At 49.1% G+C, this 26,037-nt stretch overlaps 3 protein-coding genes across 5 annotated transcripts in view; 1 reads left to right on the top strand and 2 right to left on the bottom strand.

The window, feature by feature from the left end:
* The window catches only part of RRP8 (ribosomal RNA processing 8), a 73,169-nt gene extending 55,344 nt beyond the window's left edge, over positions 1-17,825 (bottom strand). The window contains exons 1-7 of one of the 3 annotated variants that reach the window (XR_009866381.1): positions 17,561-17,818; positions 16,108-16,453; positions 14,792-15,245; positions 14,572-14,701; positions 14,349-14,455; positions 14,171-14,267; positions 13,759-13,949 (exon numbers count right to left, since the gene is read on the bottom strand). Coding sequence is in view for 2 of the 3 variants with exons in the window: in XM_062196584.1 (XP_062052568.1) it covers positions 13,830-13,949; positions 14,171-14,267; positions 14,349-14,455; positions 14,572-14,701; positions 14,792-15,245; positions 16,108-16,453; positions 17,561-17,659 (1,353 nt within the window). In the remaining variant the exon portion in view is untranslated. Of the gene's footprint in view, positions 1-11,535; positions 13,950-14,170; positions 14,268-14,348; positions 14,456-14,571; positions 14,702-14,791; positions 15,246-16,107; positions 16,454-17,560 lie in introns of those variants that run through there. The other 2 variants (XM_062196583.1, XM_062196584.1) reach the window with 2 other exon arrangements.
* A 36-nt stretch (positions 17,826-17,861) lies between these two features.
* Positions 17,862-24,184, top strand: ILK (integrin linked kinase). Its single transcript, XM_062196585.1, has 13 exons — positions 17,862-17,967; positions 18,387-18,520; positions 21,421-21,586; positions 21,746-21,841; positions 22,029-22,125; positions 22,207-22,290; positions 22,393-22,478; positions 22,620-22,729; positions 22,837-22,964; positions 23,053-23,174; positions 23,265-23,364; positions 23,470-23,600; positions 23,776-24,184. The coding sequence occupies exons 2-13, from the start codon at positions 18,432-18,434 to the stop codon at positions 23,923-23,925; spliced, it is 1,359 nt and encodes a 452-aa protein (XP_062052569.1). The 5' UTR covers positions 17,862-17,967; positions 18,387-18,431; the 3' UTR covers positions 23,926-24,184.
* TAF10 (TATA-box binding protein associated factor 10) lies at positions 24,153-25,567 on the bottom strand. Its single transcript, XM_062196586.1, has 5 exons — positions 25,310-25,567; positions 25,015-25,169; positions 24,708-24,772; positions 24,507-24,621; positions 24,153-24,325 (listed from the first exon to the last, which is right to left on the bottom strand). Exons 1-5 carry the CDS (start codon positions 25,539-25,541, stop codon positions 24,236-24,238), a joined length of 657 nt encoding a protein of 218 aa, XP_062052570.1. The 5' UTR covers positions 25,542-25,567; the 3' UTR covers positions 24,153-24,235.
* Between the last annotated feature and the right edge of the window lie 470 nt (positions 25,568-26,037).

Raw genomic sequence — 26,037 nt, 5'->3', positions numbered from 1 at the left:
GGGGAAAAGATGATGTTGAAGATGAGGCCTGTAGCAGGCCATCCACATCAATTTGTGAGAAAAAATTAAAGTTGGCCACATCCTAACAGAAGAGGACCCCCACAATTAGCAGGAGAAACAACAACCCACACCACTGACTGAAAAATTATAGCACAGCAAACTTTCTACTCAATAGGTGCCAAAACTGTTGAGCCCAGATCAGCTGCAGACAAAAGCAGTTTTCAATAGAGAGTTTAAAAACTGTGATAAAGATCCTGAAGCACTTTGAAGAACTGTGAGAAGAGATGAAACATGACTTTACCTGTATAATCTTGAAAGCAGACCCCAATCAAAGCAATGGCTTCCAAATGACAGAAGTGGTCTGGTCAAAGCAAAAGTACTGATCAAGAGCAAAGGTCAGGGCCGGCGCTGTGGCGCAGCGGGTTAACGCCCTGGCCAGAAGTGCCGGCATCCCATAAGGGAGCCTGTTTGAGACCCAGCTGCTCCACTTCCGATCCAGCTCTCTGCTATAGCCTGGGAAAGCAGTAGATGGCCCAAGTCCCTTGGGGGTCTGCACCCACATGGGAGACCAGGAAGAAGCTCCTGGCTCCTGGCTTTGGAGCAGCTCCAGCCATTGCAGCCATTTGGGGAATGAACCAGCAGATAGAAGACCTCTCTCTCTCTCTGCCTCTCCTCTCTCTCTGTGTAACTCTGTCTTTCAAATAAATAAATAAACAAATCTTTCAAAAAAAAAAAAAAAGAGAGAGAGATTACCAAGACTTAAAAAAAAAAGAGCAAAGGTCATGGCAATCGTGTGTGTGTGTGTGTGTGTGTGTTTTTAATAACAATGCTCAAGGCACTTTGCTTGTTGATTTTCTGGAATGATAACATCTGCTTATTAGGAGAGTATTTTGGGAAACTTAAACAAAGCTTTAGCAGAAAAACACTCTCATTCCCTCTCATTAAACAAGGGCAATTTCGTAAGAACTTTGATGGGAAAAATATTAGACATCCACTTTACAGTCCTGATTTTGTTGTTTTTGACTTTTTTTGTTTCCTAATTTTTTCTTTTTTTTTTTTTTTTTTTTTGCCAGGCAGAGTTAGACAGAGAGAGAGAGACAGAGAGAGTTATAGACAGTGAGAGAGAGGACAGAGAGAAAGGTCTTCCTTCCGTTGGTTCACTCCCCAAATGGCCGCTACAGCGCCAATCTGAAGCCAGGAGCCGGGTACTTCCTCCTGGTCTCCCATGCAGGTGCAGGGCCCAAGCACTTGGGCCATCCTCCACTGCCCTCCTGGGCCACAGCAGAGAGCTGGACTGGAAAGAGGAGCAACTGGGACTAGTACCCGGCATCCCAACTGGGACTAGAAACCTGGGGTGCTGGCAACTGTAGGCGGAGGATTAGCCTAATGAGCCGCGGCACCAGCCTTGTTTCCGAATCTTAAAAAAACCTTTCAAAGGAATTCATTTTTCCTTCAGTAAGCAATGCAAAAAAGACTGCATTGACATGGTTAAATGCTCAGGAGCCCCAGTTCTGGACTAAATGGCTGATATGATTGCTTATAAAAGTATCTTAAAAACTTGATGGAGTTTATGTTGAGCAATGCTTGTATTTTTTATCATTTAATTCCATTTTTCAAAGAATATTTTGACATTCCCTCATATGAGTCAGATGGAAAACCATCAGAGCATCTGGAGAGGAGGAGAAAGTGAGCTGCAGGTACCTACAGCAACATAACTAAATCTTAACAAGCATCACCTTGAGTGACAAGAGAAAGCTTTATGGGAAAATATTATCAAGCTGATTTCTGCAATATAAAAAAGTATAATAACGAAATAAACTTATTTTAAGGTTGATTACACATTAAGAAAATTAATCTGCTACTTTCTATACTAACAGAATAAAATAAATTTGGGCCGGCGCCGTGGCTTAACAGGCTAATCCTCTGCCTTGCAGCGCCGGCACACCAGGTTCTAGTCCCGGTTGGGGCGCCGGATTCTATCCCGTTGCCCCTCTTCCAGGCCAGCTCTCTGCTATGGCCCGGGAAGGCAGTGGAGGATGGCCCAAGTGCTTGGGCCCCGCACCCGCATGGGAGACCAGGAGAAGCACCTGGCTCCTGGCTTCGGATCAGTGCGATGCGCCGGCCGCAGCGGCCATTGGAGGGTGAACCAACGGCAAAAAGGAAGACATTTCTCTCTGTCTCTCTCTCTTCACTATCCACTCTGCCTGTCAAAAAACAAAAACAGAATAAAATAAATTTTATGATCCTCTAAATTTAAAAGCATCATTTGGTAAAATTCAAAATCCAATTCATGATTAAAAACAAAATAGCAACTGGAAAGGCAAATCATTAATCTGAAGAGAGTGTTTCCAAGAGCCTCACTGCAAAAATCACACCCAATGATGGAATGTTAAAAGCTTGAGTTTCAGAATGAGACAAAGACCTCTACCAGCACTTCTGTCAAACACAGTAATGGACCTTCTGACCAGTGGAATAAAGCAGGAAAAAGAAGTGATAACATAGAATAGGAAAGGAAGAAACAAAAAACTGCTTATTAGATGGAGTGTGTGTGTATATATAGAGAGAGCGAGCGAGCGAGCAAGAGAATAAAAAATAGCAAGGGTGTTGCTCCATGACAACACAAAAATATTGTTTGCATACCTATATAAAATAAAGCAGAAAATGAAATTTGAAAAGATTCCACTTGTAATTCATTAAAAAATACACACACACCTTGGTCTTATGTTTAACTTTAGCCATTACAGTAGGATCAATATTTTGTTTTTGGCTTCAACGAGAATGCCACAGGTTTCCAAAGCTGAAGAGCTGCTGCCAACAGCTCAACATCCTCACAAACCAGCTTTCCAGTATCACAGCGAAAACAGCAGCAGTAAGAGAACACTTACCTCCCAGATCTCAAATGAGTGATCTAATCGGTAGAACTGACTTTGTACTCAGAACCCTAGCTCCAAGGCAGCAAAGTGAAGGGGCGTGCCCACTATGGGATACTCTGCCGCTGACAGAAGCAACAAACAAGATATATAGACAGCTACCTGGACTATACTGGTTACTTGCCTGTTTTCTTCTTTCAGCTCCTAACCTCTCCATACCTTCCTAGGTTACACACCTCCCCGCCCACCTCTCTGATTGTTCTGCAGCAGCTCTGGCTTCAGCACACTGTATCCCAGAATCCACTGCCAGCTGGTTTCCTGTAAGGTTCTGACAAAGGGATGCCCTAAAGGGAAACTGAGAGTGAAAGACAGGAGGAGGGACTTCATACCACTTTTCCAGCTGCTGTCACATGACCTCAGATGCAGCTTGTTCTGCACTCAGCACCGGCTTTGCTACACTAGTCCGAGACAGCTGCAGACCAGGTAACTCCCTGGCAGTCAGAGACTAGTCATACCTTCCTTCCCCACCCTCAGGGCCATGCCTTTCCTCAAAGGCCCCGGCACAAGAAAGATGAGAGGGAGCTGCCCCCACATAAGCCTGAGTATCAGTCAAAGGAGACTCCATCTCTGAGCTCTTGTTTTCTGGTAATCACACCACATCTTCTGTTTTGTCCTCACAAGCCTTGTGATGTTGCGTGGTATCTGCAGTTATCAGCTGTGGAATTACATCAGCATCTTCCTTCTCTTTCGGGTTTCTAGCAATTGTAGTCTATTCCCCACATTCAATGCCCTCCTGAAATACTTAGTGTGGTTCTTATTTTCCTGACTGGGTCCTAACTAATACATGTGTGGATATTAAAACCATAATTAAAAAAATGAAAAAAATGATTTGTAGATAATACTTTATATAAAGCACACACACAAAGGAACTTACATTTTACAAGAAACCTGACTAAATAAGACGATGTTAAATGAGTTTTCCAGCTACCGAAGATCTCTGGACAAAAAATGAAAACAGGACAAAAGGTACTATCAACACTTACTTGGGCTGGCGCCATGGCTCACTTGGTTAATCCTCCACCTGCGGTGCCAGCATCCCATATGGGCGCCTAGTTCTAGTCCCGGTTGCTCCTCTTCCAGTCCAGCTCTCTGTTGTGGCCCGGGAAGGCAGTGGAGGATGGCTCAAGTGCTTGGGTGCCTGCACCTGCATGGGAGACCAGGAAGAAGCACCTGGCTCCTAGCTTCGGATTGGTGCAGTGCCGTAGCAGCCATTTGGGGAGTGAACCAGCGGAAGGAAGACCTTTCTCTCTGTCTCTCTCTCACTGTCTATAACTCTACCCTGTCAAAATAAAAATAAAATAAAATAAAAAAAACCACATACTAAATGTAGTTGTTAGATATATCCACACAGGGTTTATTCTAAAAGGGTAAGGCTGATCCAGAGACAACTGTACTTTCTACTGTATGTGAGTTAGAAATGGAAGACTCACTGGTGGGAATATTTAGGAACAGAGAATATCTCCCTGCTGTTCCCTCCATCCCAAACTGAGTGAGGAGCACTCCAAAAGAACCATCTGTAGACATTTTGTGTTCCCATCAGAGAGGGAAACGCGACATTCATTCAGCATTACATTCTCTAGCTGGAGGCTTGCCAGGCTCAGATACAGACCCAACTCCCTACGGCTACTGGGGTGGAGTCTAGGGAGAACGTAGGATCTGGAACCACATAAAATAGTGACTGGTGCTTCTGGAGAAGCCAGAGTCAGCATGGCTGGAGCAGAGCAAGGAGAGGAATGTCAGCTGTGGGCTGGGCTGCACGTCCACTGTGTGGCAGGACAAATACCAGTGTGCATGACTGTTCTGTGAGCTCCCTGACAGGCAACCAATCTTTAGGCTTTGTTGGGACCTTTCCCAGGAGGGCTGCCTGCTTGGGGGAGGTGCGTTAATACTAGGAGACTGTGGATACACTGTCACTGTCGGGAGCAGTGTGGTCTGTGTACCATAAAGAGCCAACCAAATCCCCCAAAGCTCACATTTAAATTTTTGTCTTGGTAGAACATCTCAATGGCACATTATCCCAGAAATTTAGCCTTTTTTCCCATAAAAGATCCTTCCCCATTCAATGAGTGATTTCTAAGAAAATAAAAACAGGGATGGGCATTGTGGAACAGTAGGTTAAGCTACCATTTGGGGTGCCTGTACCCCATATTGGGGTACATTTGATGAGTCCTGCCTCTGCCTCTGCTTCTGATCCAGCTTCCTGCTAATGCCCCTTAGAGGTGCACAAGGACTGAGTCTCTACCACCAGTGTGGCTCCTGGCTTTGGCTTGGCCCAGCCACACCTCCTGCAGGCATCTGGGGAGTGAACCAGCAGATGGAAAAACTGTCACTCTTCCTTTAAAAAAAAAAAAATGACAGAGTGAGAGATAAAAAGACCAGGAAAAAAAAAAAAACAGAACCCATGATTGTGAATTTTTCACCAGAGATAGATATATTTGCCCTGATTAGATGTTATACAATATATATATAGGGTATCCCATAAATGTGCACAATTATCATGTGTGCAAAAAAAATTTTTTAGAAAAAGAACGAGTGAAAGAAACAGATCATGTTTTCCCATCTCAGGGAGCGAAAGGGAGAGCCATTTTGAATTGCTGATATGTGGGAAGGAAAAAACATTTAAATATTGTTTTCTAAGCTAACGTGTATTCTTACTAATGTTCCTAACAAGAATGGGTTTGTAATATATTCTATTTCTAATTTCATATTCATATTTTGAGGTTCTATATTATTTTAATAGAGAACAGACTTCTCAAAAAAATCTTCAGGAGCAGTTTATTATTGAAATATCAAAATATTAAGATAAATCCGGTGGGGTTAGATTACTCATCTGTCCACCAAGTGGGACATTTGCATGGACTGGGGGCTTAAAGGACTTAGAAGAGGCCTGAAAGTAAATTCTGAAAATGAGCCAATCCCCACTTGAATGGTTACTGAAGTAAACCCACCTGTACTACCCAGGCTACAGCACCTGAGGCGCATAAACCAACTTGGCTCTGGTTCACAGAATTTGCCATTAGATATTTTTCAGATGTTGGCAGATTTGTGGCAAGCTAATTTGCCTTTTTAAAAAAAATCAGCTTGAGCAATTCAGCCAGTAGACTACTCAAAAAATTATTTGACACAATTGTCTAAGAGGTATATATTTTTAGTGCATATTAAATCAAAGTACTCTAAAAGAATTTTTTAAAATTTAGAATATTAGTATTTTACATTGATCTTTGTAATGCTATAGGAAATAATGAAACATATTTACACCAGAGAATGTAGAAGGACCCCTGATATGAAGCCAAAAGGATAGGAGCTATGCCAATCAGTGAGTACCCAATTTAATGGTTTAGAAGGATGTCCCTGCTGAGTCAAGAACATATCATCTTGTGACCAGGAAAATCAAGAGACCAAGAGATTCAGAGACCTCACCCCTACCATTCTGGAGCTCCTCAGCCAATGCCAAGTCACCTACCCCTAGGTTTCTTGTTATATGAGGAGAAAAAAAATCCTTTTAAGGCACTCTTTGGTAGGATTTTTTTCCCCCTATAACCAAAATGGTAAAATGAGTATTTAACATCCTGATGTGAGCATTTCCCCCCCAGTTTTAAATTCATGAGACAAATGGAAAGTGTGGGCAGGCATCAGGTAAGATAATAAAATGTTTAAGAACCCTGAAGGAAAGAAACAAAAAGGGTTTTGTGGAGTGAGGTGGACAGGCTGCCTACAGAAAATACATGCGGGGAATATAATGTTAACTGCTATAACACCCCCAAAACTCACTAGCTTAACACAGTAGAGGTTTATTTCTTGTTCAAAGGTCAATGTGGATACTCTCAGTGAAGTAGCTCTTCTCCAAATAGTGACTTGGGTATCTAGACTTCTATACTGACTTGTCTCACCTTCAAAACATGTGCTTCAAGGTCAGCTTAGGTGGAGGAGGGAGTGCGAGAACATGGAAAAGGCCCATTTCCCCTTTAACGGCCTTGGTCTGGTACTAAAACATCACTTCTCACTTTCCATTGGTGAGAACTAATCACATAGCCCTGCCTAGATGCATGGAGCGGGGCAAAATACCTGACTGCGTATCCGGAAACACAGCATTTTGGTGTCCATTTAGCCAGTTTGTTCCATGGAAGAAAAGGTGATGTTGGTATGAAGATCTGGAAGATGAAAACAAGCTCACCAGGGAGAGTATTCTAGAAAGGTTGGAGCAGAACGGGCAAAGGCCCCACGGTAGAAATGGCTTGGAACACTTGAGGAATGAACAGAAAGCCTGTGTGGCTGGAGTTTGCGGGAGGGGAGGAATGGATTAAGATGCTGTTGGAGACAGAGGCCAAGGCAAGATCACACAGGGCCTGGGAAGGAGTTTGTCTTTTGTTCTCCGAGTAATGAGAATCTATTGAAGGATTTTAGTGTGTGATCTAATTTACATTTTAAAAAGATGACTTGGCAGTGTGGAAAATGGACTGCTTTGGGGATAGGAGTACAGAATTTGATGAAGGAGATCATTCCTAGGAGCCAATGTTGAGGTGTAGCAGGTAAAGCTGCTCCTTGTGACACAGGCATCCCATATGGACACAAGTTCAAGTCTCAGGTGCTTCGTTTCTGATCCAGCTTCCTGCTAATGGTCTGGGAAAAGCAGTGGAAGGTGGTCTCAGTGCTTGGGGCCTTGCCACCAATGTGGGAGACCCAAATAAAGCTCCTGGCTCCTGGCTTTGGCCTGGCTATTGTGGCTACTTGGGGAATAAACCAACAGATGGACAATCTCTCTCTCTCTCTAATGCTTTCAAATAAATAAATAAACTTAAAAAAAAAAAAAAAAAGAAAGAAAGAAAGAACAAGAGTAGTCAAATAGCCTAGAACCAGGTGGCTGGTTAGGGAAGTCACTTGGGAAGAAGGACAACCTAGGGATGAAAGGCTCTAATTACCAGTCTTTGTAGGTGAAAAGCTGTGGAGGGCTTTGTGCCATTACATAACGGGTTGAGTGTTTGGAGCTAAGCTGTGTCTCTGCCAAGATCATGTTGTTTCTTTTGGAACTATGTTCCCTTAGGACTACACTATAAGAACAAAAGCAGGAACAGAGCAGTAATTGCAGAAGCAGGAACTTGGAGACCTCTAAAAGTGACGATGACAAGGACAAGCATGGCCTGATATTCAAATGCAACTTTATTCTTGTCTCTTTCCAGCCCTGCAAACTTCCCTCTTTGTGGGATACTCTCCCTCTTGGGGACAAAAGCTGAAGCAAGTTTGTGATATTCTTTGCTGATAGTTCAAGGTATAAATGCAATCCCAACTAAGTCATTAGAATGTCCAACTCTGTGTAGTAATAAGCAGCATCTGTCCTAGCTTTAAATCTTCTTTCTTCCTAGCTCTACCTCCCTAAGGGGCCTGTGTTACTGAATGACTTATCTCCACACCTCCTCTCCAGCTCACTGCTGCTGACTGCCTTGGGCGCCAGTGCTGAGAGGGAGAAGAAATCAGGGGATAAAACAGTCTTGCCTGGCTGGGTTGTTCTACGCCATATGGAGGTGGCATATATTTAACGAGGGAATCTCTGCTGTCCCCGACCCTTGGTTCTCTTAACTGTGGAGATGCAGCTCTGCTCCCTGGCAACTCCTTCCTCAGCCCACACAGCACACTCCCAGCTTTTGCTGAGGTCTCCTTGCTGCTTCCAACGTTCTTACTGGCAAGGATCCACGACCACCCCACACTTTGCCTTCCCCTGCAAGGTGCACAGCAGACACACTCATGCATTACATTGCATCGCCTGCCAGTGCAAATTCTGAGAATGCAGGAGCAACAGTATGTCCCTGGCCCTAACAATGTAACAGTGAGTCTCTGCTTGCCCTCTACATCTCCAGAGCAGGAGTCAGACTCCAGACTCGTCATTCCTCAGCTGTGGGAACAAATACCTCCTGCTTCCCAAATGGTCTCAGTGGAATCCCTAACTAGACTTGAGGAAGAGAGCAGAAACCTGCCCCCACCAATACCCAAAGGAGTTGCGTTCTGACAACCCAGCTGTCCACTGTCTCAGAGCAAGGGACTCTACAAAGCTATCTTAGACCAGTCTCCTCCCATCCCATCCTCTACTTCATGACCTTGAACGTCAAGTGTGTTGTTAATGCTGCCAACCATCATAATGTATTTTCCTAGGTCATTCATTCTCTTTCACTCTCCAAGAAGTAATATTCATTCTTTACTCCTCAAACACCCACTCTCCCTTCTCTATTCTCACTCTCAACTGATAAATTAGCTTCCTGCTTCACTGAGAAAATGAAAGCTACCAGAAAAGAATTTCTGGGGTCTTTATCCCAGTGACTCAGAAACTCTGGGAAAGGACTCAGCAACCTGTGGTACCAAGAGCCTTCCTGGTGACTCTGATACACTCTGAGGTTCGAGACCACTGCCTTCCTCCCCTCCCCCACTTACCTTTTACTATTCTAGCCTCTCCCATCCATGCCAGCCACATAGGTCTCATTGTTCCTTCAACAGCAGGGAAACTGTTCTCTCTCTCATTAGTATAGGCTCTCAACATGAAACTCAGAAGCTCGGCATGGATTTGAAAAAGAGCTTGCTCTGAAGCTGATGATGGAGCAGGGGGAACCCAGATCAGCATAAAGAGAGTCCTGCTTTCAGAATCAAGGGGACAGAGGGGAGCCACTAATGAATGCTGGGCTGAGGGAGAGAGAGCCTGGAGCCTGAGTGACAGCCACAGAGATGTTTATTCAATTGGCTGAGCCAGAATAGTTGAAGGGAGAATTCAGATTATAAGTAAGGGAAAAAAGCCAAAGAGGGGGACCCCAACTGTCCTGCTGAGCATGATTATAAAACAGAAAAATCAATGAAGATCTAAGAATAGAAATAACCTTTGGGAAAGAACACAAGGTGTAAGAGGTGATCTGTGTCCTACAGAAACAGACTCTGCTATAACACACTGCTTGGACTTTGTGACCTGCCTCCCCCTCTTGGAGCTGCCACAACAGTAAGGTCTTCCCGATAAGCTCTTTGAATCCTAGCAGTCTGCAGAGAGAGAGCTGTTGGGGCATCTGATGTGAGCTGCTTGGCTGCCAGCTCTGCTTCCCTGCCTCCCGTCACACCCCACATAGAGCTCTTTCTGGTAGGCTGTGTAAATCTCTCTGCTCTTGAAATTCTTGCCATCCCACATCTCCCTTCATTTGTCTACAAATCGTCTGGCTCCTCCCACATCCATCCCTGTTCCACTCAAGGCTGGCACCTACTCCACCACCAACTTCTGCCATCACTCTGGAGAACTTACAAGTCCATGAAGACAATTCCTTCCAATACTTGATCCTTCAGGCCATTAACCAATCTCCAGGTAACCTCCTTTGCACGCCTGTTAGGCACTTACCCTAGACTTGGCCATCATCTGGAGTTTCTCTGCTTCCAGAGTTAATTCAGGCATTCCAACTTCTGACATAGTCTCTCATCCTCTCAACTCACTTGCTCTATTATTCTCAACAGCCTACTTCTGTCTTCACTCTCCTTCCTGTCCCACAAAAGTCCACAATCCAGCTTAACCATCACTGACTTGCTAATGGCCTGAAGCTCCTTTGCTCACCATCCTTTCATTTCCATTGCATGAATGAACTCTGGATGATCCCTTAGTGCTCACCTCTTCCACAACTACTCCTAGATTCCTGAGCAAGTAGAGATAACCACACCACTGAGTTAGTGAGTATAACTATAAATTCAGGAAAATAATATTGTAAATTCAAATCTCTCAACACCATTGGATAGCTGACAACCTACCCATTCTTCCCATATGAAAAAGCTACTCTTGGGATCGGTGTTGTGGCATAGTGGGTAAAGCCGCAGCCTGTGACACTGGCATCCCACATGGGTGCCGGTTTGAGTTCTAATTGTTCCACTTCTGACCCAGCTCCCTGCTAATGCTCCTGGGAAAGCAGTGGAAGATGGCCCATGTGCTAGCACCCCTGCAACCACTAAGGACACCCAGAAGAAGCTCCTAGCTCCTGGCTTTGGCCTGGCCCAGCCCTGGCCATTTCAGCCATTTAGGGAGTCAACCAGTGGATGGAAGATCTCTCTCTCTCTCTCTGCCTCTGCTTCTCCTTTTCTGTAGCTCTTTCAAATATATAAATGTCTTTAAAAATACATAAATAAATAAAAAGAGCCACTTTCTTGGTTTTCTTCTTCTATCTCTGGCTCAATCTTCTTATCTCCTGTCACTTTTACTGGTTTGTTTTTCCTTTGCCCATCCAATGTTCCCCAAAATACCATTCTGAGCCATTTTCTCCTCCCCTTATCTCCTCTATTCCTAAGACTTCAATTACCACCTCTAGGCTAAATTCCCAAACCTTCAGCTTACATCTCATGTATGTCCGACTTTCAAATGAGCATCTAACAAGCACCTAAAGTCCCACGCTCTAAACAGCATCTCAGCTTAGCTGCTCAAGCCAGAAATCTGAGATTTATTTTGGTTTCCTTTGTCTCACCCTCAACATCCCACTTCTTCCATCATCAATAGTCCACAGCGCCCTCATCTTGTGCCTTGAACCCGGTTTTCATTTTTTGCTTTCTAAAGATGTATTTATTTGAAAGGCTGAGTTACAGAGAGAGAGGAAGAAGGAGGAAGAGAGAGAGAGAGAGAGAGAGAGGAAGGGAAGGAGGGAGGGAGAGAGAGGGAGAGGGAGAGAGAGAGAGAAAGAGAGAGAGATCCTCTATCTGTTGGTTCACCTCCCAAATAGCCCCAATGGCCAGGCCGAAGTCAGAAGCCAGGATCTTTATCCAGGCCCCCATGTGGGTGGCAGGACCCAAGCACTTGTGCCATCTTCCATTGTTTTGCTAGGCACATTAGCAGGGAGATATTTAGGAAGTGGAGTGGCTGGGACTCGAACTGGCGCTCATATGGGATCCTGGCATCAAAGGCAGCATCCCAACCCGCTGCACCACAACACCAGCCCTGAACCTGGGTTTCTACAGCATCTATGACCTCATCAATTCCATTCAGCTGGACCATGTTGTTCCTGATCCCTCCCTAGGTGAAAAGTACACTGGCTTTATTTCACATAATAAGCTCTAGGAATTCAAAGATGGCTTGAGCAGGTTACAGCCAAATGCCCAAAGCAATGACAACTAAATATTTACATGCTAAAGTAGCACTCTTCATGTAATACTTCTAGGCTTTTTGGAAAGACAAATAAACTTCGCCAGTCAGGTAAGTATTAAGAATAGCACATGCAGGCCGGCGCCGTGGCTCAACAGGCTAATCCTCCGCCTTGCGGTGCCGGCACACCGGGTTCTAGTCCCGGTTGGGGCACCGGATTCTATCCCGGTTGCCCCTCTTCCAGGCCAGCTCTCTGCTATGGCCCAGGAAGGCAGTGGAGGATGGCCCAAGTGCTTGGGCCCTGCACCCACATGGGAGACCAGGAGAAGCACCTGGCTCCTGGCTTCGGATCAGCGCAATGAGCTGGCTGCAGCGGCCATTGGAGGGTGAACCAACGGCAAAAAGGAAGACCTTTCTCTCTGTCTCTCTCTCTCACTGTCCACTCTGCCTGTCAAAAAAAAAAAAAAAAAAAAAAAAAGAATAGCACATGCAAAGGCAGTATGCAGTGCCTGCTGAATGGTTCACAGCTCAACCTCCAAACCTACCTCCTAGCCTACAGCCTGTTTCAAAATTTCTCTCCCTTATTGGAGACACCCAACTTAAGTCTTGTTTGTGAAAACAGGTGAAAGAGGCTGTATCTTTGTACCCAGGCCTATGGCAGATGCCTTCTAGGGGAAGCATAGGATCTACCATCCTAGCTTATTTCCCCCCAGCACCAGGCTTCTTTGCCTATAGCTTGCCGAGAATATCCCAGTCTGAGCCTACCAATCTCCCACCCCAACAGGGTATCAACCAGTTGTTGTTTCTGAACAGAGACCCAGTTCCCACCTATAAGGACAGCTTGGAACCCATTAAAAAAGTCTCTCAGAGTGCCTGGGTTTGAGTCTCAGGACTCTGCTTCCGATTCCAGCTTCCTGCTAATGTGCACCCTAGGAGACAGCAGGGAACAGCTCAAGGACTTGGGAACTTACCACCCACTCTGGAGACCTGAATTGAGTTCTGGGCCCCTGGCTTCAGTGCGGACCAGTCCCAGCTTCTGTGGGCATTTGAAGAGTGAACTAGAGGATGGAAGATCTCTGCTCTTTGCCTTTCAAATAAAAAATGAAAAGAAAAAAAAGAAGTCTCCACGTAGTGGATGAAATGAGCCTGTTCCTGAATTCTCTTACAATCTTTCTTAGTCAACAAATCTATTTCTCACCCTTCAACCTCCAATCCAGCTTAGGGAAGGTCTTCAAAGAACAAGGATTACAATATGTAACAGCCACAGCTAGTTTATTGAGCACCTGCTATGTTTCCAGCCCTGGCCATAGATTTCCTCAGTTAACCAACACAGCCTTCTAAGACAGGAATTATACCATGTTCCAAATGAAGAATATGATATTCAGAGATTAAGTGACCCCAGCTCTAAGTGGCGAGCCAGGATCGGAATTGCCTAGAAGCAAGAGCTGCCTGTCTGCGGCCTTCAGGGCTTGAGCAGACGGAAACAGAACGAGTAGAAGCTACGTGGCTTTAGAGAATTGGAAAGAGGAGTCAAACCCAGAGATCCCTGATCTCCAAACAGTCCAGTTTTCATGCTACCTAAGGTGACACATGATCCCCCAGACAGCTCCAGGTTCTCATAATAAACTCCCTATTCTTTAGCTAGCCAAAGTCACTTTATGCTTCTAAGAAGACTTCACTGGGGCTGAGCTGAGCGACGGTGTTATCACACTTTGCTCATAGGCCAGAGGAAGTGCGGTCTTGGCTCACCACCTTGCTTGAGAGTCTTCACCATCCTGAACCTGGAGCCTGAGCCCCGCCTCTCCTTCCAACGGGCGTCCAGGTCACCTGCGCTTGTAGAGACACGGCTGAAGCTTCAGTCCTGAGAGCTGTGCCTTGGGCCCTACCCGAGGAGGCCCAGTTTTTTGAAAATCAAACAGGAAGAAGTGGCTGTTGCTCAGGTCCTAGGGGCAGAAAAGATCCAGTGAGCTCCAAATCCTCACACTAACTCCTCAGAACCTCCCACCATGTCCTGGCCCTGCCCAGAAAGCTTCCCAGGGCTCTACTCTGAAGTGTGCCCCAGGGAACACTTGCTGTCCTGTGCCCATGGGCTCCTTCCTGAGTACCATCACCCTGAAAAGGGTCACACATCAGAGAATAGGGACAGATCTCTCAGAACTCTCACCTTGGAGATGACCTTGAAGCCCAGTTTGCTCACAGCCCCCAGAAAGTTCCGAACATCCTCAAAGCGGCTGCTGACCTCAGCCACTTTCAGGAGACCCCTGTGAAGGAGAAGTTCTATGTTAAAACACAGACTCACACATGCACACACATACATGCATCTGGGGCCTGGGGACTCCTACCCTGGTTTCAGTACTCGATTTGCCTCTTCTAAGAAGTCCCTGATGTTGGTTCCCATCAGTGAAAGGCAAAACACAGCCACGTCCACTGACTCATTCTCTAGAGGCACCTGTAGGTTGAAACACAGTGTGCGAAGGAGAAAGCCAGCACTGAGGGCTAGGGCTGGAAGGGTTACAGGTTAGCCTATGGGCCTAGAGCAGAGGCCAGCTACACAGAGGGGCTTACCTGCGCCATGTCACACACAGTGACCCTGGGGTCCAGAGAGGCCAAGTCAAAACAGTGCACAGGGTTCCGGATACTTGAGGCCAGGCGGCAATCCCCACAACCAAAGTCAGCCACCACTAGGGATGCAGGCCTGGGAGCGGAAGGCAAGAGTCACAAACTGGTCAGGCATGGGCCCAGGACTGACCCGCATTGCTCCTCACAGTGCCCAACCCCCATTCACCGATGGCGAAGATCCCTGGCAATGCGGTCCACTGGATGCAGTGGCCACTTCTTCACTTGGCTCTGGAAGCCACGGTGGTAGAGGAGAAAAGCTTCAGGGTCTTCCTGGAAGAGGCGTTGCGCAGCACTGCTGGGCGTCGAGTAAAGTTGTTCGTTGAGGTAGCGAAATCGGGCCCCATCTAGCCTCTGCGCCATGCGGGCTCGGAGGGCCTCAGCACGAGCCTCGTGGCTGTCTGGCCTGGGAACAGAAGGTACCTCTGTCTCCTCTGTGGGGGCCTCAGCTGGAACCTGGTCTGGAGCCTGAGCTGGCCGAAACTTGTTCTCGTGCCTCCGCTTGTTCTTTTGCCGGTTCCGCCACTGCTTGCGAGTCAAGGTCTGGGAGGGTTTAGGGCAAGAGGACTCAGGACTTGACTTGGGTGGCCCATTTGCAGCACTACTCTTCTGGATTTGGGAATCTGCAGAAAGGGAGATGGTGTATTTGGAATAAGATCCCCTAAGGGGCAGGCCCTGTGGTGCAGTGGGTTAATCCTCCGCCTGCAGCACCAGCATCCTACATGGGTACCGGATCCAGTCCTGGCTGCTCCTCTTCCAATCCATCTCTCTGCTATGGCCTGGGAAAGCAGTAGAGATGGCCCAAGCTCTTGGGCCCTGCACCCATGTGGGAGACCCAGAAGAAGCTCCTAGCTCCTGGCTCCTGGCTCCAGACTGGCGCAGCTCTGGCCACTGTGGCCATTTGGAGAGTGAATCAGCAGATGGAAGACCTTTCTGTCTCCCTCTCACTGTCTGTAATTCTGCCTCTCAAGTAAATAGATAAAATCTTTAAAAAAAATCCCCTAAATTCAGAGACTTGGTCATCGTCTTTGTCCTCATCTTTGAGACAAAGAAGACTGTGGTCCAGATAAAAGTACTTCTTCTTCTTTATTTGACAGGTAGAGCTATAGGCAGTGAGAGAGACAGAGAGAAAGGTCTTCCTTCTGTTGGTTCACTCCCCAAATGGCCACAACGGCTGGCCCTGCGCCAATCCGAAGCCAGGAGCCAGGAGCCTCCTCCTGGTCTCCCATGCAGGTGCAGGGCCCAAGCACTTGGGCCATCTTCGACTGCCCTCCCAGACCACAGCAGAGAGCTGGACTGGAAGAGGAGCAACTGGGACTAGAACTGGCACCCATATGGGCAGAGGATTAACCAAGTGAGCCACGGTGCCTGCCCCTAAAAGCACTTCTTATTGCCTAATTCCAACCCTAATGGTGGCAGGGCACCCTCTGTTGCATGCAGAACCAGGAGACCTCCTCTCCCACACATATATACACCAAATGGTACCTGTTTGGTCAACACTGTTCAGGTGCCGGGCTGGGTTCTGGCATTTCCTTTTTCTCTGTTCCTCAGCAGAGTCACTGCCAACAAGACCCCGCTTGCCGACCTTTTTCTTTCTTTCTACTTCTTCTCCCTCAGAGTCATGGCAAGGAGGGCCTTGCTTTCGACATTTCTTCTTCTTTCTGTCCCCTGATTCAACAGAGGCACTGGCAAATGATGTCCTTTTAGGTTGCTTTTTCTTCCTTTCCACCTCCTCCTCAGAGTCACTGTCAGGTAGGCTAGGGGGTTGCTGGGAAAGAGACGCTGCTTCCAAGGCCCGTAATGTAGCCAAGAGCTGGCGGCGCTTGGGACCCTGGAGGAAAACAAGGGATGAGACGAGGGGACGAGGAGAATGGATGAAGCCTGTTGCATAAGAAAGGGAAAACGGGACCTGATTCAGATGATGGCAGAGGCATTTTGATTCTTCCAAGTCAACCAAATTACCTTGCCACGAGGCCAGCCAGACCTGGAAGAACTTTCACGACACCATGCAGAGCTTTGGGAGACTGGAGGATAGAGACACCACCCACTCTACCTCCTTCAGTGTAGGGGAAGGGGCGACGCCTGGTGGAGGAAGTAAGGGGGCCAAGGCTAGAGACTAGGAGTTTGAACTGCCCAGCCCAGACGTGCCTCCAGCTGACACTTCTGTAAGAGACAGGAAGGCTTCTGAACACAGGATGTCATGCTCGTGGGTGCTACGTATGCCTCTAGCTGCAGCGCAGAAAACAAGCCGATGGGGCTACAGACAGACAGAAAGGCAGGCGGCCTGGACTGTGGCTGTGGGCTGAAGGGATGAGAGAGGGAACGAGGCCGGCGGAGTCCACATTGGAGGCTGACTAATGGGCAGGAAAAGCCCGAGGAGGCACAGCAGCCTTTCATCTGCAGGGGCTCAGAGAAGCAGCTCTACTGTCTGGGAGGCTGACCCTGGGTTGAAGTCCTGGGCTAGGCAAGGACCTTGAAAGTTCTCAGTTCCCCCTACCATCCGCTGAGCAGTGAGACTGACAACCATTCACTGTCACTTCCTCTCTCCAATCCGCACTGCAGTCAATAACCACTGAAAGCTAACCTGGAGAAGTAACTGCTGGGAACACTTCACCGACGTCCCTCTACCCTCAATATACACAAAACTTTTAGAATCCTGCCTTTTCAACAACATCCCTTCTCATCTGCACCCTGTGCTTCAACCAACGCTCACTTTTGTGTGTGACTCTAACAGAACACATTCCCTTGCCCCAGGGCCTTTGCATGTATATCCAAGGAACCCTCTTCACCTCACCAACTTCTGTTCACTGCTTCTCTCTCAACTCCAGCGTCATTTTCTTTTGGAACTACTAGGATCCTTGAGTCTGTACCTGCAGGCTTGCTCCGATCTGGGATGCGAAACAGCTCCCATTGACCCTGCGCGGCGGGAGCCACTCACCTTGATTTGCGAAGGTGGCGCAGGCTGAGGCCGTGAGATCACGGGCCTTAGGCCTGTAGCTACTGGGGCCGCCTCGGCCCACTCAGGCTCCTCGAACATGCGGGCTGCAGCGCAGGGTCCGGAAGCCCACTCGCCTCTCCACGTGCAGCGCGCTTACCCAGGAGGTAAAGCGCCCAGATCCGATCGGATCCGGAAACCAAAGAGTGAAAGCCCGATGTGGCTAGAACGGCCGGCGCCGCGCAGAAACCATCGAGTTTTGGACACTAGCGGGCTAGAAGGGCAAGGGAGGAGATAGGAAGGGAAGGAGGCCCGCGCTGGCCCTAGAGGGCCAGGGGCGGGGCGGGGCCGGTCAGCGGGCGCGGCCGGACGGGAGTTCCCCGGAGAAGGCGCCTCCAGCCCGAGTCCCGGTGAGTGAGTGCGGGAGGACCCGCGACCCCTGCCCAAGAGTGAGGCCCAGCCAACCGATCACCCCTCACTTTGCCTGAGTTCTAAGTAAGGAACGGAGGCTATCCCCGAAAAGGACCCCCGATCTCCTCCTTCCCAGGTTAGACGGAACTAGTACCTCCCCCTCCCCCAGCCCAGTTAGTGGGTCTCGGTGCCTGGTCTGTGACATCCGCTCAGGAGATACCATACCACTTCTTCATCACTCCCTGTCCTGTCGGGACCCGCCTTTCTCTCGCGCCCAGGCAGACCTCGCTGCTCGGAACTCCTCTACAGACCCCCAACTAGCCAGAGACGCAGCGCCCAGCCCCCACCCAGATCCCCAAAACTTCTTTCCTGTAGCGGACAAAGATTGAGGTTCATCCATTTCCCTGGGTCCCCACAGTCCGCAGGCTTCCCCAACCCCGGGGACTCAGCGCCGGGACGTGCTATGGACGACATTTTCACGCAGTGTCGGGAGGGCAACGCGGTTGCCGTGCGCCTGTGGCTGGACAACACCGAGAACGACCTCAACCAGGGGTGAGCAGAGGCCGCTGGTGGGTGAGAGGAGGGCTAGAGATCTCCTCTCCGCTACGTGGGGTGCTCACGTCTGGTGGGTGCGGCTCACTTTGCCATCCGGTGTGATGAGTGCGAAGCACAGCCTGTCGGGGGCAGAGGGGCTCCACAGAAGGAGCAGTGTTTGAGCTGAATCTTGATTACTGAGTTTCGCAGGCAGACTGCAGAGAGCTTTTCAGTGCACAGCATGAACAAAGGCTAGAAGGCAAGACAGAGCAAAAGGTGCCAGGAAATTGGCTGGAGGATAGAACTCTATGGACTGAGGCACTGGGTGCAAGTGAACAAGCACAGAAGATAAGGCTGGAGAGATCTGCAGGGCTGGATCGGATCAGGCAGGCATATTCAGGCTTTGATAAGGTGTTCCTTCCAAGAGCAAGGTTTTCACATAGTGGGAGGATGAGAGGATACATTTGTTAAATATTTTAGGATGCAGGTGGAAAGGAGCCAGTTGCCTAGTCCATTCTACAAGTGATAATCCTTGTACTGGAATCGGGGCAGGTAAAAAAGAGGAGTGATCAGATTCCAGAAACCTTTAGGACGAAGAATTAGTGGACTTGTGGGAAGTCAGGAAGGTTAAAGGTGATGACCGTGGTTCTGGTTTGGGCACCTGATAGATGGTGGTTGCTCTTACTGAGATGGACAAGGGGTTTTATTCTAGACAAGTGACAGTTAAGGTGACAACACAGCAAGGTGGAAATGTTGAGTAGGTTGTCATGCAGAGTTGGGGTTCAGGCATGAGCCCTGTTTTGGAGACGCAGATTTGGGAGATATTAGCAAGTGGATGATAACCTGAAGTCAGGAATGTGAAGATGAGTGCCTCAGAAGTGTGGAAGACAAGAGGGCAGGGAATAAAAAGCCTGCGGCACAGAAATGGAGCAGCCAGAAGTTGAAGAAAGAACAGAAAATATGTGAGTAAAGCTTAGAAGATAAATGTTTTCATGAAGGGGGAGTGGTCAAGAGTAGTATAGGCTGATAGGTCAATGAACATGAGCATTTCAGAGTAGCCATTGGCTTTACAGTTAGGAAGCCTGATAATCTCAGAGGGTTGGCAGGTGAAGGCCCCTGATCACATTAGGTTTCCCTTTTAAGGAACTATACTTAACACCTTGTGTCCTGGGTGCTAACATGCCAAAATCAGACAGAATCTCTGCCTTCCAAGTGGCAGACTTGCCATTGAATTGAATGGGAGGTGAGGAAATAGAGAAAGTAATGTAGATAAGTTCTTTAAGGTTGGCTGAGTTAGAAGGCAAGAAAAGCAGCACTGATGGTGACTCAGGGTGGTGGATTTTTATTTTTCCATTTAATATTTTACTTCTTAAGGTTGGGAGAATTTAGTTCTTAGGTTTCACAGGTGAGGATCACTATCGTCAGAAGTCTAGGCTTCAGTGATTCTCATTAGGCTCTACACAGATTTCTCCTTAATATTTCATTTGTTCCATTTTCTCCACATAATTCTCAAAGGGTGAAACAGTGCTGTTACTATTTGCTGATGAGGAAACAAGGGACTAAACAAAGTTGCCCAGTTGGCCTGCCAACTTGGAAAACTGTTGCAGAAAAGCAAAAGGGTGGCATTAATGACACTGGATGTTAGTGCTACTTTGAGGGGAGAGGATGGGAGGGGTGGCAACGTGCAGGGAGTTAATTCCCTGTAGGCCTCCTTGATCAAAGCCCCAGGCCCAGTGGTAATGCAACCTGATGGTGGGCATAACCCTGTTCCCATACTTTTGCCCTCTGCTTTCGACCTGCTGTGGGGATGACTGCTGGAGGCTAAGTCAGGGCACAAATTAAAGGTCTAGGAAACAAGACTGATAGGCAGGGTGGTAACTGCTTCCTGGGATACCCACATCCGGAGAAAGCTTGTGGCTATTTTTGTGTGAGCAGAAGAGGCAGGCTGTGGAGGGAAATGATTAAAGGCCACGCCTCCCTTGAGCTGTAGGTACAGCTGTGCGCTCAGACCCCTGAGGAGCTCTAGGTTCCGCCCATAGCCCCCGCAGGGGAAGTGACTGCAGCACTAAAGCATCCGGAGGCCGCCTGCCCAGCCACGGACCGCCCCCAGCCCCGCCCCTTGGATCTGCAGTCGGGAACTGGAGGGAATTTCCTTTTATGGCCCCAGGCTGTCAGGAAGGCTCAGCTCCCACCCAATTGTTGTTTGTACACTTTTCTTTATAAAATACAGGTCCTTGAGAAAAGAGAAAGCCTGATACAGTTTTCATTCTTAAGCAGCTATACTCATTTTCTCACTGTACCTGAGATTGCTAAATAGGGGAATTCTGCCTTGTGTGGTGATTTGTTAACTGTCTCATCAGTAATCAAAAGCATTTCTCCTTTTCATTGTAGACCCTTCCAAAACATCATTTTAATTCCATTCCATTTTTAGATGTTGGTTTCAGTGCCTGAGCCAGACAGTAAGCTTGCTCCCTCCAGCAAGTGTGGCCTGCCTTTTACAAAACACTCTTTCCACCATTAACATGCACTGGAGACCTGCTGTCAGTCCCTCAAGAAACTTACAGTCTAACAGGCAAGGCAGTTTCTTAACAGATTTTTACAATATTGTGTGGCAAGTGCTACAGTAGGAGGAGGTACAAGATGCAGCAAAAAACAGGACCGACAGACATTGCGAAAGGGATGCAGGAGAAACAATGAAATAGGGTATGTCAGGGAAGAAACTGAATTCTACTGAGTTCCTGGGTTATCTAGGTCATGGGTTGGGCATGAAGCTCGGGCAAGGGCTGACCTGCACAGCTTTGGGAACTGAACGAGAACTGAAGTCCTTAAAAACGCCTTCCCAGAGAGTATATGACTGTTTTTCATAAATAAAAGCCTTTGTCCCATCCAACCCAATTACCATTGCCCCTTTTTCAAAGGGATGATCATGGCTTCTCCCCTTTGCACTGGGCCTGCCGAGAGGGTCGCTCTGCTGTGGTTGAGATGCTCATCATGCGGGGTGCACGGATCAATGTGATGAACCGTGGAGATGATACCCCCCTGCACCTGGCTGCCAGCCATGGACACCGTGATATTGTACAGAAGGTATGTATGAACCCTCCATCACCCACATGATATACATGCCATAAGGTCCACCACAGGCACTGGAATATACCGTAGAAAGTGTATACTCTTCTTCCTTTTCACACGGAGAGCTCATTTAGACTGACTGTGCCTTTCCCTTTGTTTGGCTATGGGGTCCAGCTGTTGCAGTACAAAGCTGACATCAATGCAGTGAATGAGCATGGGAATGTGCCCCTGCACTATGCCTGCTTTTGGGGCCAAGACCAAGTGGCAGAGGTGAGTCCTGGGATTGGTGAGAAGCAACCTCTGATCCTGAGTGAATACTCTGGAACCCTTAACCTGTCAGCACTGTGTGATAATTTATGGGGTTGTACACAGCATGTGTGTGTGTGTGGGGGGGGGGCTAGCTGGGACTTCCAGGGAAGTAGCAGGGGTCCTCATTACAACCATCTTTTCATTCCAGGATCTGGTGGCTAATGGGGCCCTTGTCAGCATCTGTAACAAGTATGGAGAGATGCCTGTGGACAAAGCAAAGGCACCCCTGAGAGAGCTTCTCCGAGGTCCAGCTCCCACCCGCAGCGTCTGTCATCCTGTCCCTCCCTACCACAGCTCAGGCTAAGACTGTTTTTTTTCCCCCCCAGAGCGGGCAGAGAAGATGGGCCAGAATCTGAACCGTATTCCATACAAGGACACATTCTGGAAGGGGACCACCCGCACTCGGCCCCGTGAGTCAGTTTGGGGGAGGAGGGGTGTAAGGGAGAATTACCATGGGTTCCTCGGGCTGGGTCAGGGTTGTTGCGGGATATCTGACCTGTCCCCATTCTCAGGAAACGGGACTCTGAACAAGCACTCTGGCATTGACTTCAAACAGCTCAACTTTCTGGCGAAGCTCAACGAGAATCATTCAGGAGAGGTGACCTCTGCCTTTCTTGTCCCTTCCTCTTTAATTGCACTCAAGTTACCTGCTTTACACCTGTTTTAAGTTTCCCTCCAGTTAGTGGGCAAAGAAGTGGCAGCCTTAATTAAAGCCTCCTAATCCCTACCTGTCCTTCAGTTGTGGAAGGGCCGCTGGCAGGGCAATGACATCGTGGTGAAGGTGCTGAAGGTTCGAGACTGGAGTACAAGGAAGAGCAGAGACTTCAATGAGGAGTGTCCTCGGCTCAGGTGGGGCAAGGCCTAAACTGCAAGCTACTGGTTCCAAAGAACCTTCAATAGCACTGAGAGGGATAACTTCTACACTAGGTCTCAGCCACACTCTCTCCCTCTCCCAGGATTTTCTCGCATCCAAATGTTCTCCCAGTGCTAGGAGCCTGCCAGTCTCCACCTGCTCCTCACCCAACCCTCATCACGCACTGGATGCCATATGGATCCCTCTACAATGTACTACATGAAGGCACCAGTGAGTAGGGATGCTGAGTTCCACTGGGATAGGGATGAGGAATGGTACATGAGCCTCTCAAAGTGATTTGACTCTTGTCTCTTCTTAGATTTTGTCGTGGACCAGAGCCAAGCTGTGAAGTTTGCTTTGGACATGGCAAGGGGCATGGCATTCCTACACACACTAGAGCCCCTCATCCCACGACATGCACTCAATAGCCGTAGTGTAATGGTGAGGCCACAAGTTCACTCCTGGCCCAGGCCCAATAGCCCTTTGCCTATCTAGAATAGGACTCACCTTCCACATACCTATCTTCTGCAGATTGATGAGGACATGACTGCCCGGATCAGCATGGCCGATGTCAAGTTCTCTTTCCAATGCCCTGGACGCATGTATGCACCTGCCTGGGTAGCCCCTGAAGGTGGGTGAGGGCTTTGCATTGGGAGGTAGAGAATGACCAGCTGAGTAGCAGTGGAAGAAGGCAGACAGGACAGGCAGCTGGAACAAACAAGCCCTATCTCTCCAGCTTTGCAGAAGAAGCCTGAAGACACAAACAGACGCTCAGCAGACATGTGGAGTTTTGCAGTGCTTCTGTGGGAACTGGTGACACGAGAGGTACCTTTTGCTGACCTCTCCAATATGGAGATTGGAATGAAGGTGAGAGCAGACGTGCATACCCTTCTGTTGGGGCAGAAAAGATGGTGTGGTGACAATAATTGTAGCTCTACCCACAGTTGTTCAGATACATAATCCTGTCCCAAGGGCCAGGGGTCTCTTCCTGTATTACACACGCAAATTATGAAGCTCATCTTATTTTTCCTTGTATTCGCAGGTGGCACTGGAAGGCCTTCGGCCCACCATCCCGCCAGGTATTTCCCCCCATGTGTGCAAGCTCATGAAGATCTGCATGAATGAAGACCCTGCTAAGCGACCCAAATTTGACATGATTGTGCCTATCCTGGAGAAGATGCAGGACAAATAGGACTGCAAGGTCCTTGCCAAAACTCCAAGGTGTCAGGACACGGTTCGGGGAGTGTAACTCCCCAAAGCAGTAGGCCTCTGGTTGCCTCCCCTGCCTCTAGTCATGGTACTACCCCAGCCATGGGGCCCATCCTCTGCCCCCATCCCTACCACTGTGGCCCCAAAAGGGGCTGGGCTCAGAGCTTTGTCACTTGCCACACGGTGTCTCCCAGCATGGGAGGGATCAGCCCCGCCTGTCACAATAAAGTTTATTACGAAAACAGGCTGGTGTGGGGACATGGGGATAGAGAAGTACATTTCGGTTGCGTGGCTCAGGTGAAGTAGTGCGGCTTCTTCACATTGATGCCATACTCGCTGAGGGCAGGGGTCAAGTCCTCCATGGTTAGAGTGTACTTGCGGTCCTGAGGGAAGAGGGAAGAGTACCAGCTGAGCACAAGAATCCGAGATTGAAGTCCCAGGTGGGTGATCCTGAGTAGCCTTACACCTCCCCTAGGACTTAGTTTCCCCACAGGGCTCTCAGGATAAGTTAAGCCTCCGCTGCTGTGGAGGGTAATTACTGGTTAAGTGAGCCTCCCCTCACACCTTGCTCTTGCTCCGGGAGCTGCCAGAGGCTGTGCCCTTCATTTTGCAGTGCTGTAGGGCATCGTTGGCAATATCTGAGATGAATTTCTGGGCAGCTAGGGAGATGAGCCGAATTCTAGAGAGAAAAAACTGGTATGAGAAGGAGGTGGACAACAACCTGCAGAAGCACTCAAAGCTCTAGCCTACCCTGGGTTTACTCACATGCGTGGATCTGAGGCCTCAAAGCCAGCACGGTTCAAGTAGTAACCAGTCACTGCGTCTGGGATCTGAGAAATCAATGAGACAACTGTCAGCATTAGTCCTGCTCCCTGCTGGGCTGTGGGAGCAGGGTGAGGGAAAGAGAGGATAGGCCTGGCTATCAAGAAGCTCACAGTTTGGGTGGGCGGAGGGACTAAATCACAAGAGCTAGTAGGGGAGCAAATGTAAGATGACGCTGGAAAGCACGGAGGTGTGGCTGTAAGTTGGCGTGGATGCAGGCCAGATGGCCTTGTTCAGGCGGGAAGCCCACCGTAGGCGTATAGTCCTCCAGCTGCATCAAGAAGTCCACCAGAGGCGTGCTAGACACCACGGGCTTCACGTCTCCGTTGGCCGCGCTCGGTAGTACGTAAACCCCGTTAGACATCGCCCCCTCCGGGGGTGCCGCGCCGCCCGCCGACACTGGAGCTGGAGGAGAACCAGCAAACTGAGACACGGAGGTGACAGGCGCAGGGTCCCAGGCAGATCCGCCTTGTACCCTCAACCCTCACCCGCCGCAAAGCCCCGTCCAAGGCTCTTCCCTCACCCTCACCCGTCCCGGCCCTCACCCGCCCCGCGCCGTTCGGTGGGCTCCCCAGCCCGCGCCGCCACGGGTCCCGTGCCCCCGGCCGCGGCTCCAGCCCCAGGCCCCCCTGCTGTCCCCGCGGGGCTGGCCTTGTTCTCCGCGGCGGTGCTGGTGGGCAGCGCGGCGGGAGCCGAGACCGGAGGCGCCGGGCCCGGGGCCGAGGCGGCGGAGGCCGGCGCCGCCTCGGGGTCCGCGCCGGAGCCGCTGCAGCTCATCGGGCTGGTGGGAGAGGCGGCGAACAGAGCCGCTTCCGCTTCCGCTCACGTTACGCACACCCCAGAGTGACGTCACGCGCTCCCCGACTCGCCCCGCCTGTCACAATATTTGCTCTGTCCCTCCGGCTTCCCGCCTCCTTTCTCTGCCTCCCGGCGGGTTAGGCGAGGAGGCTACGGGGCGGAGACCAATCCGGGAGAACTACGCGGTCGCCATTCCACCCTCCACCCCGCGGTGCTCCCAGTCGACTCCGCACTTGTGCGTCCGGGGCTCTAATTACGGGTCGAGGACTCCTCATTCAGTGGGACGTTCCAAGACCTTGATTTGGGGCTCATCGGCCCGGCACCCCTAGTCTGCCAGTCCGCATCTTTCCTGGTTTCCTTATTCAACCTTTTAAAGGTTCATAGTGGCGTTGGAAAGCCCCCTCCCAAGCCAGCTGCCTGCAGGGGAGAGTGCCGCACTCAGGGATGCTGTAGATGGAGAGGAGAGTATTTCAGC

This window comes from Lepus europaeus, chromosome 7 (genome assembly GCF_033115175.1).
Source record: "Lepus europaeus isolate LE1 chromosome 7, mLepTim1.pri, whole genome shotgun sequence".
Classification (NCBI taxonomy): domain Eukaryota; kingdom Metazoa; phylum Chordata; class Mammalia; order Lagomorpha; family Leporidae; genus Lepus; species Lepus europaeus.
This window is presented reverse-complemented; position numbering and strand designations above follow the sequence as displayed.

What these genes read in the sequence shown, in the direction of transcription:
- ILK (XM_062196585.1), top strand. Translation starts at nt 18,432, where the DNA reads ATGGACGACATTTTCACGCAGTGTCGGGAGGGCAACGCGGTTGCCGTG. An exon ending in CCTGAGAGAGCTTCTCCGAG is followed by an intron (nt 22,126 to 22,206) that starts GTCCAGCTCCCA and finishes TTTCCCCCCCAG; the next exon opens with AGCGGGCAGAGAAGATGGGC. An exon ending in TGTACTACATGAAGGCACCA is followed by an intron (nt 22,965 to 23,052) that starts GTGAGTAGGGAT and finishes GTCTCTTCTTAG; the next exon opens with ATTTTGTCGTGGACCAGAGC.
- TAF10 (XM_062196586.1), bottom strand. Translation starts at nt 25,541, where the DNA reads ATGAGCTGCAGCGGCTCCGGCGCGGACCCCGAGGCGGCGCCGGCCTCC. An exon ending in TGGAGGACTATACGCCTACG is followed by an intron (nt 24,773 to 25,014) that starts GTGGGCTTCCCG and finishes TTGATTTCTCAG; the next exon opens with ATCCCAGACGCAGTGACTGG. An exon ending in GAGGCCTCAGATCCACGCAT is followed by an intron (nt 24,622 to 24,707) that starts GTGAGTAAACCC and finishes TTTTCTCTCTAG; the next exon opens with AATTCGGCTCATCTCCCTAG.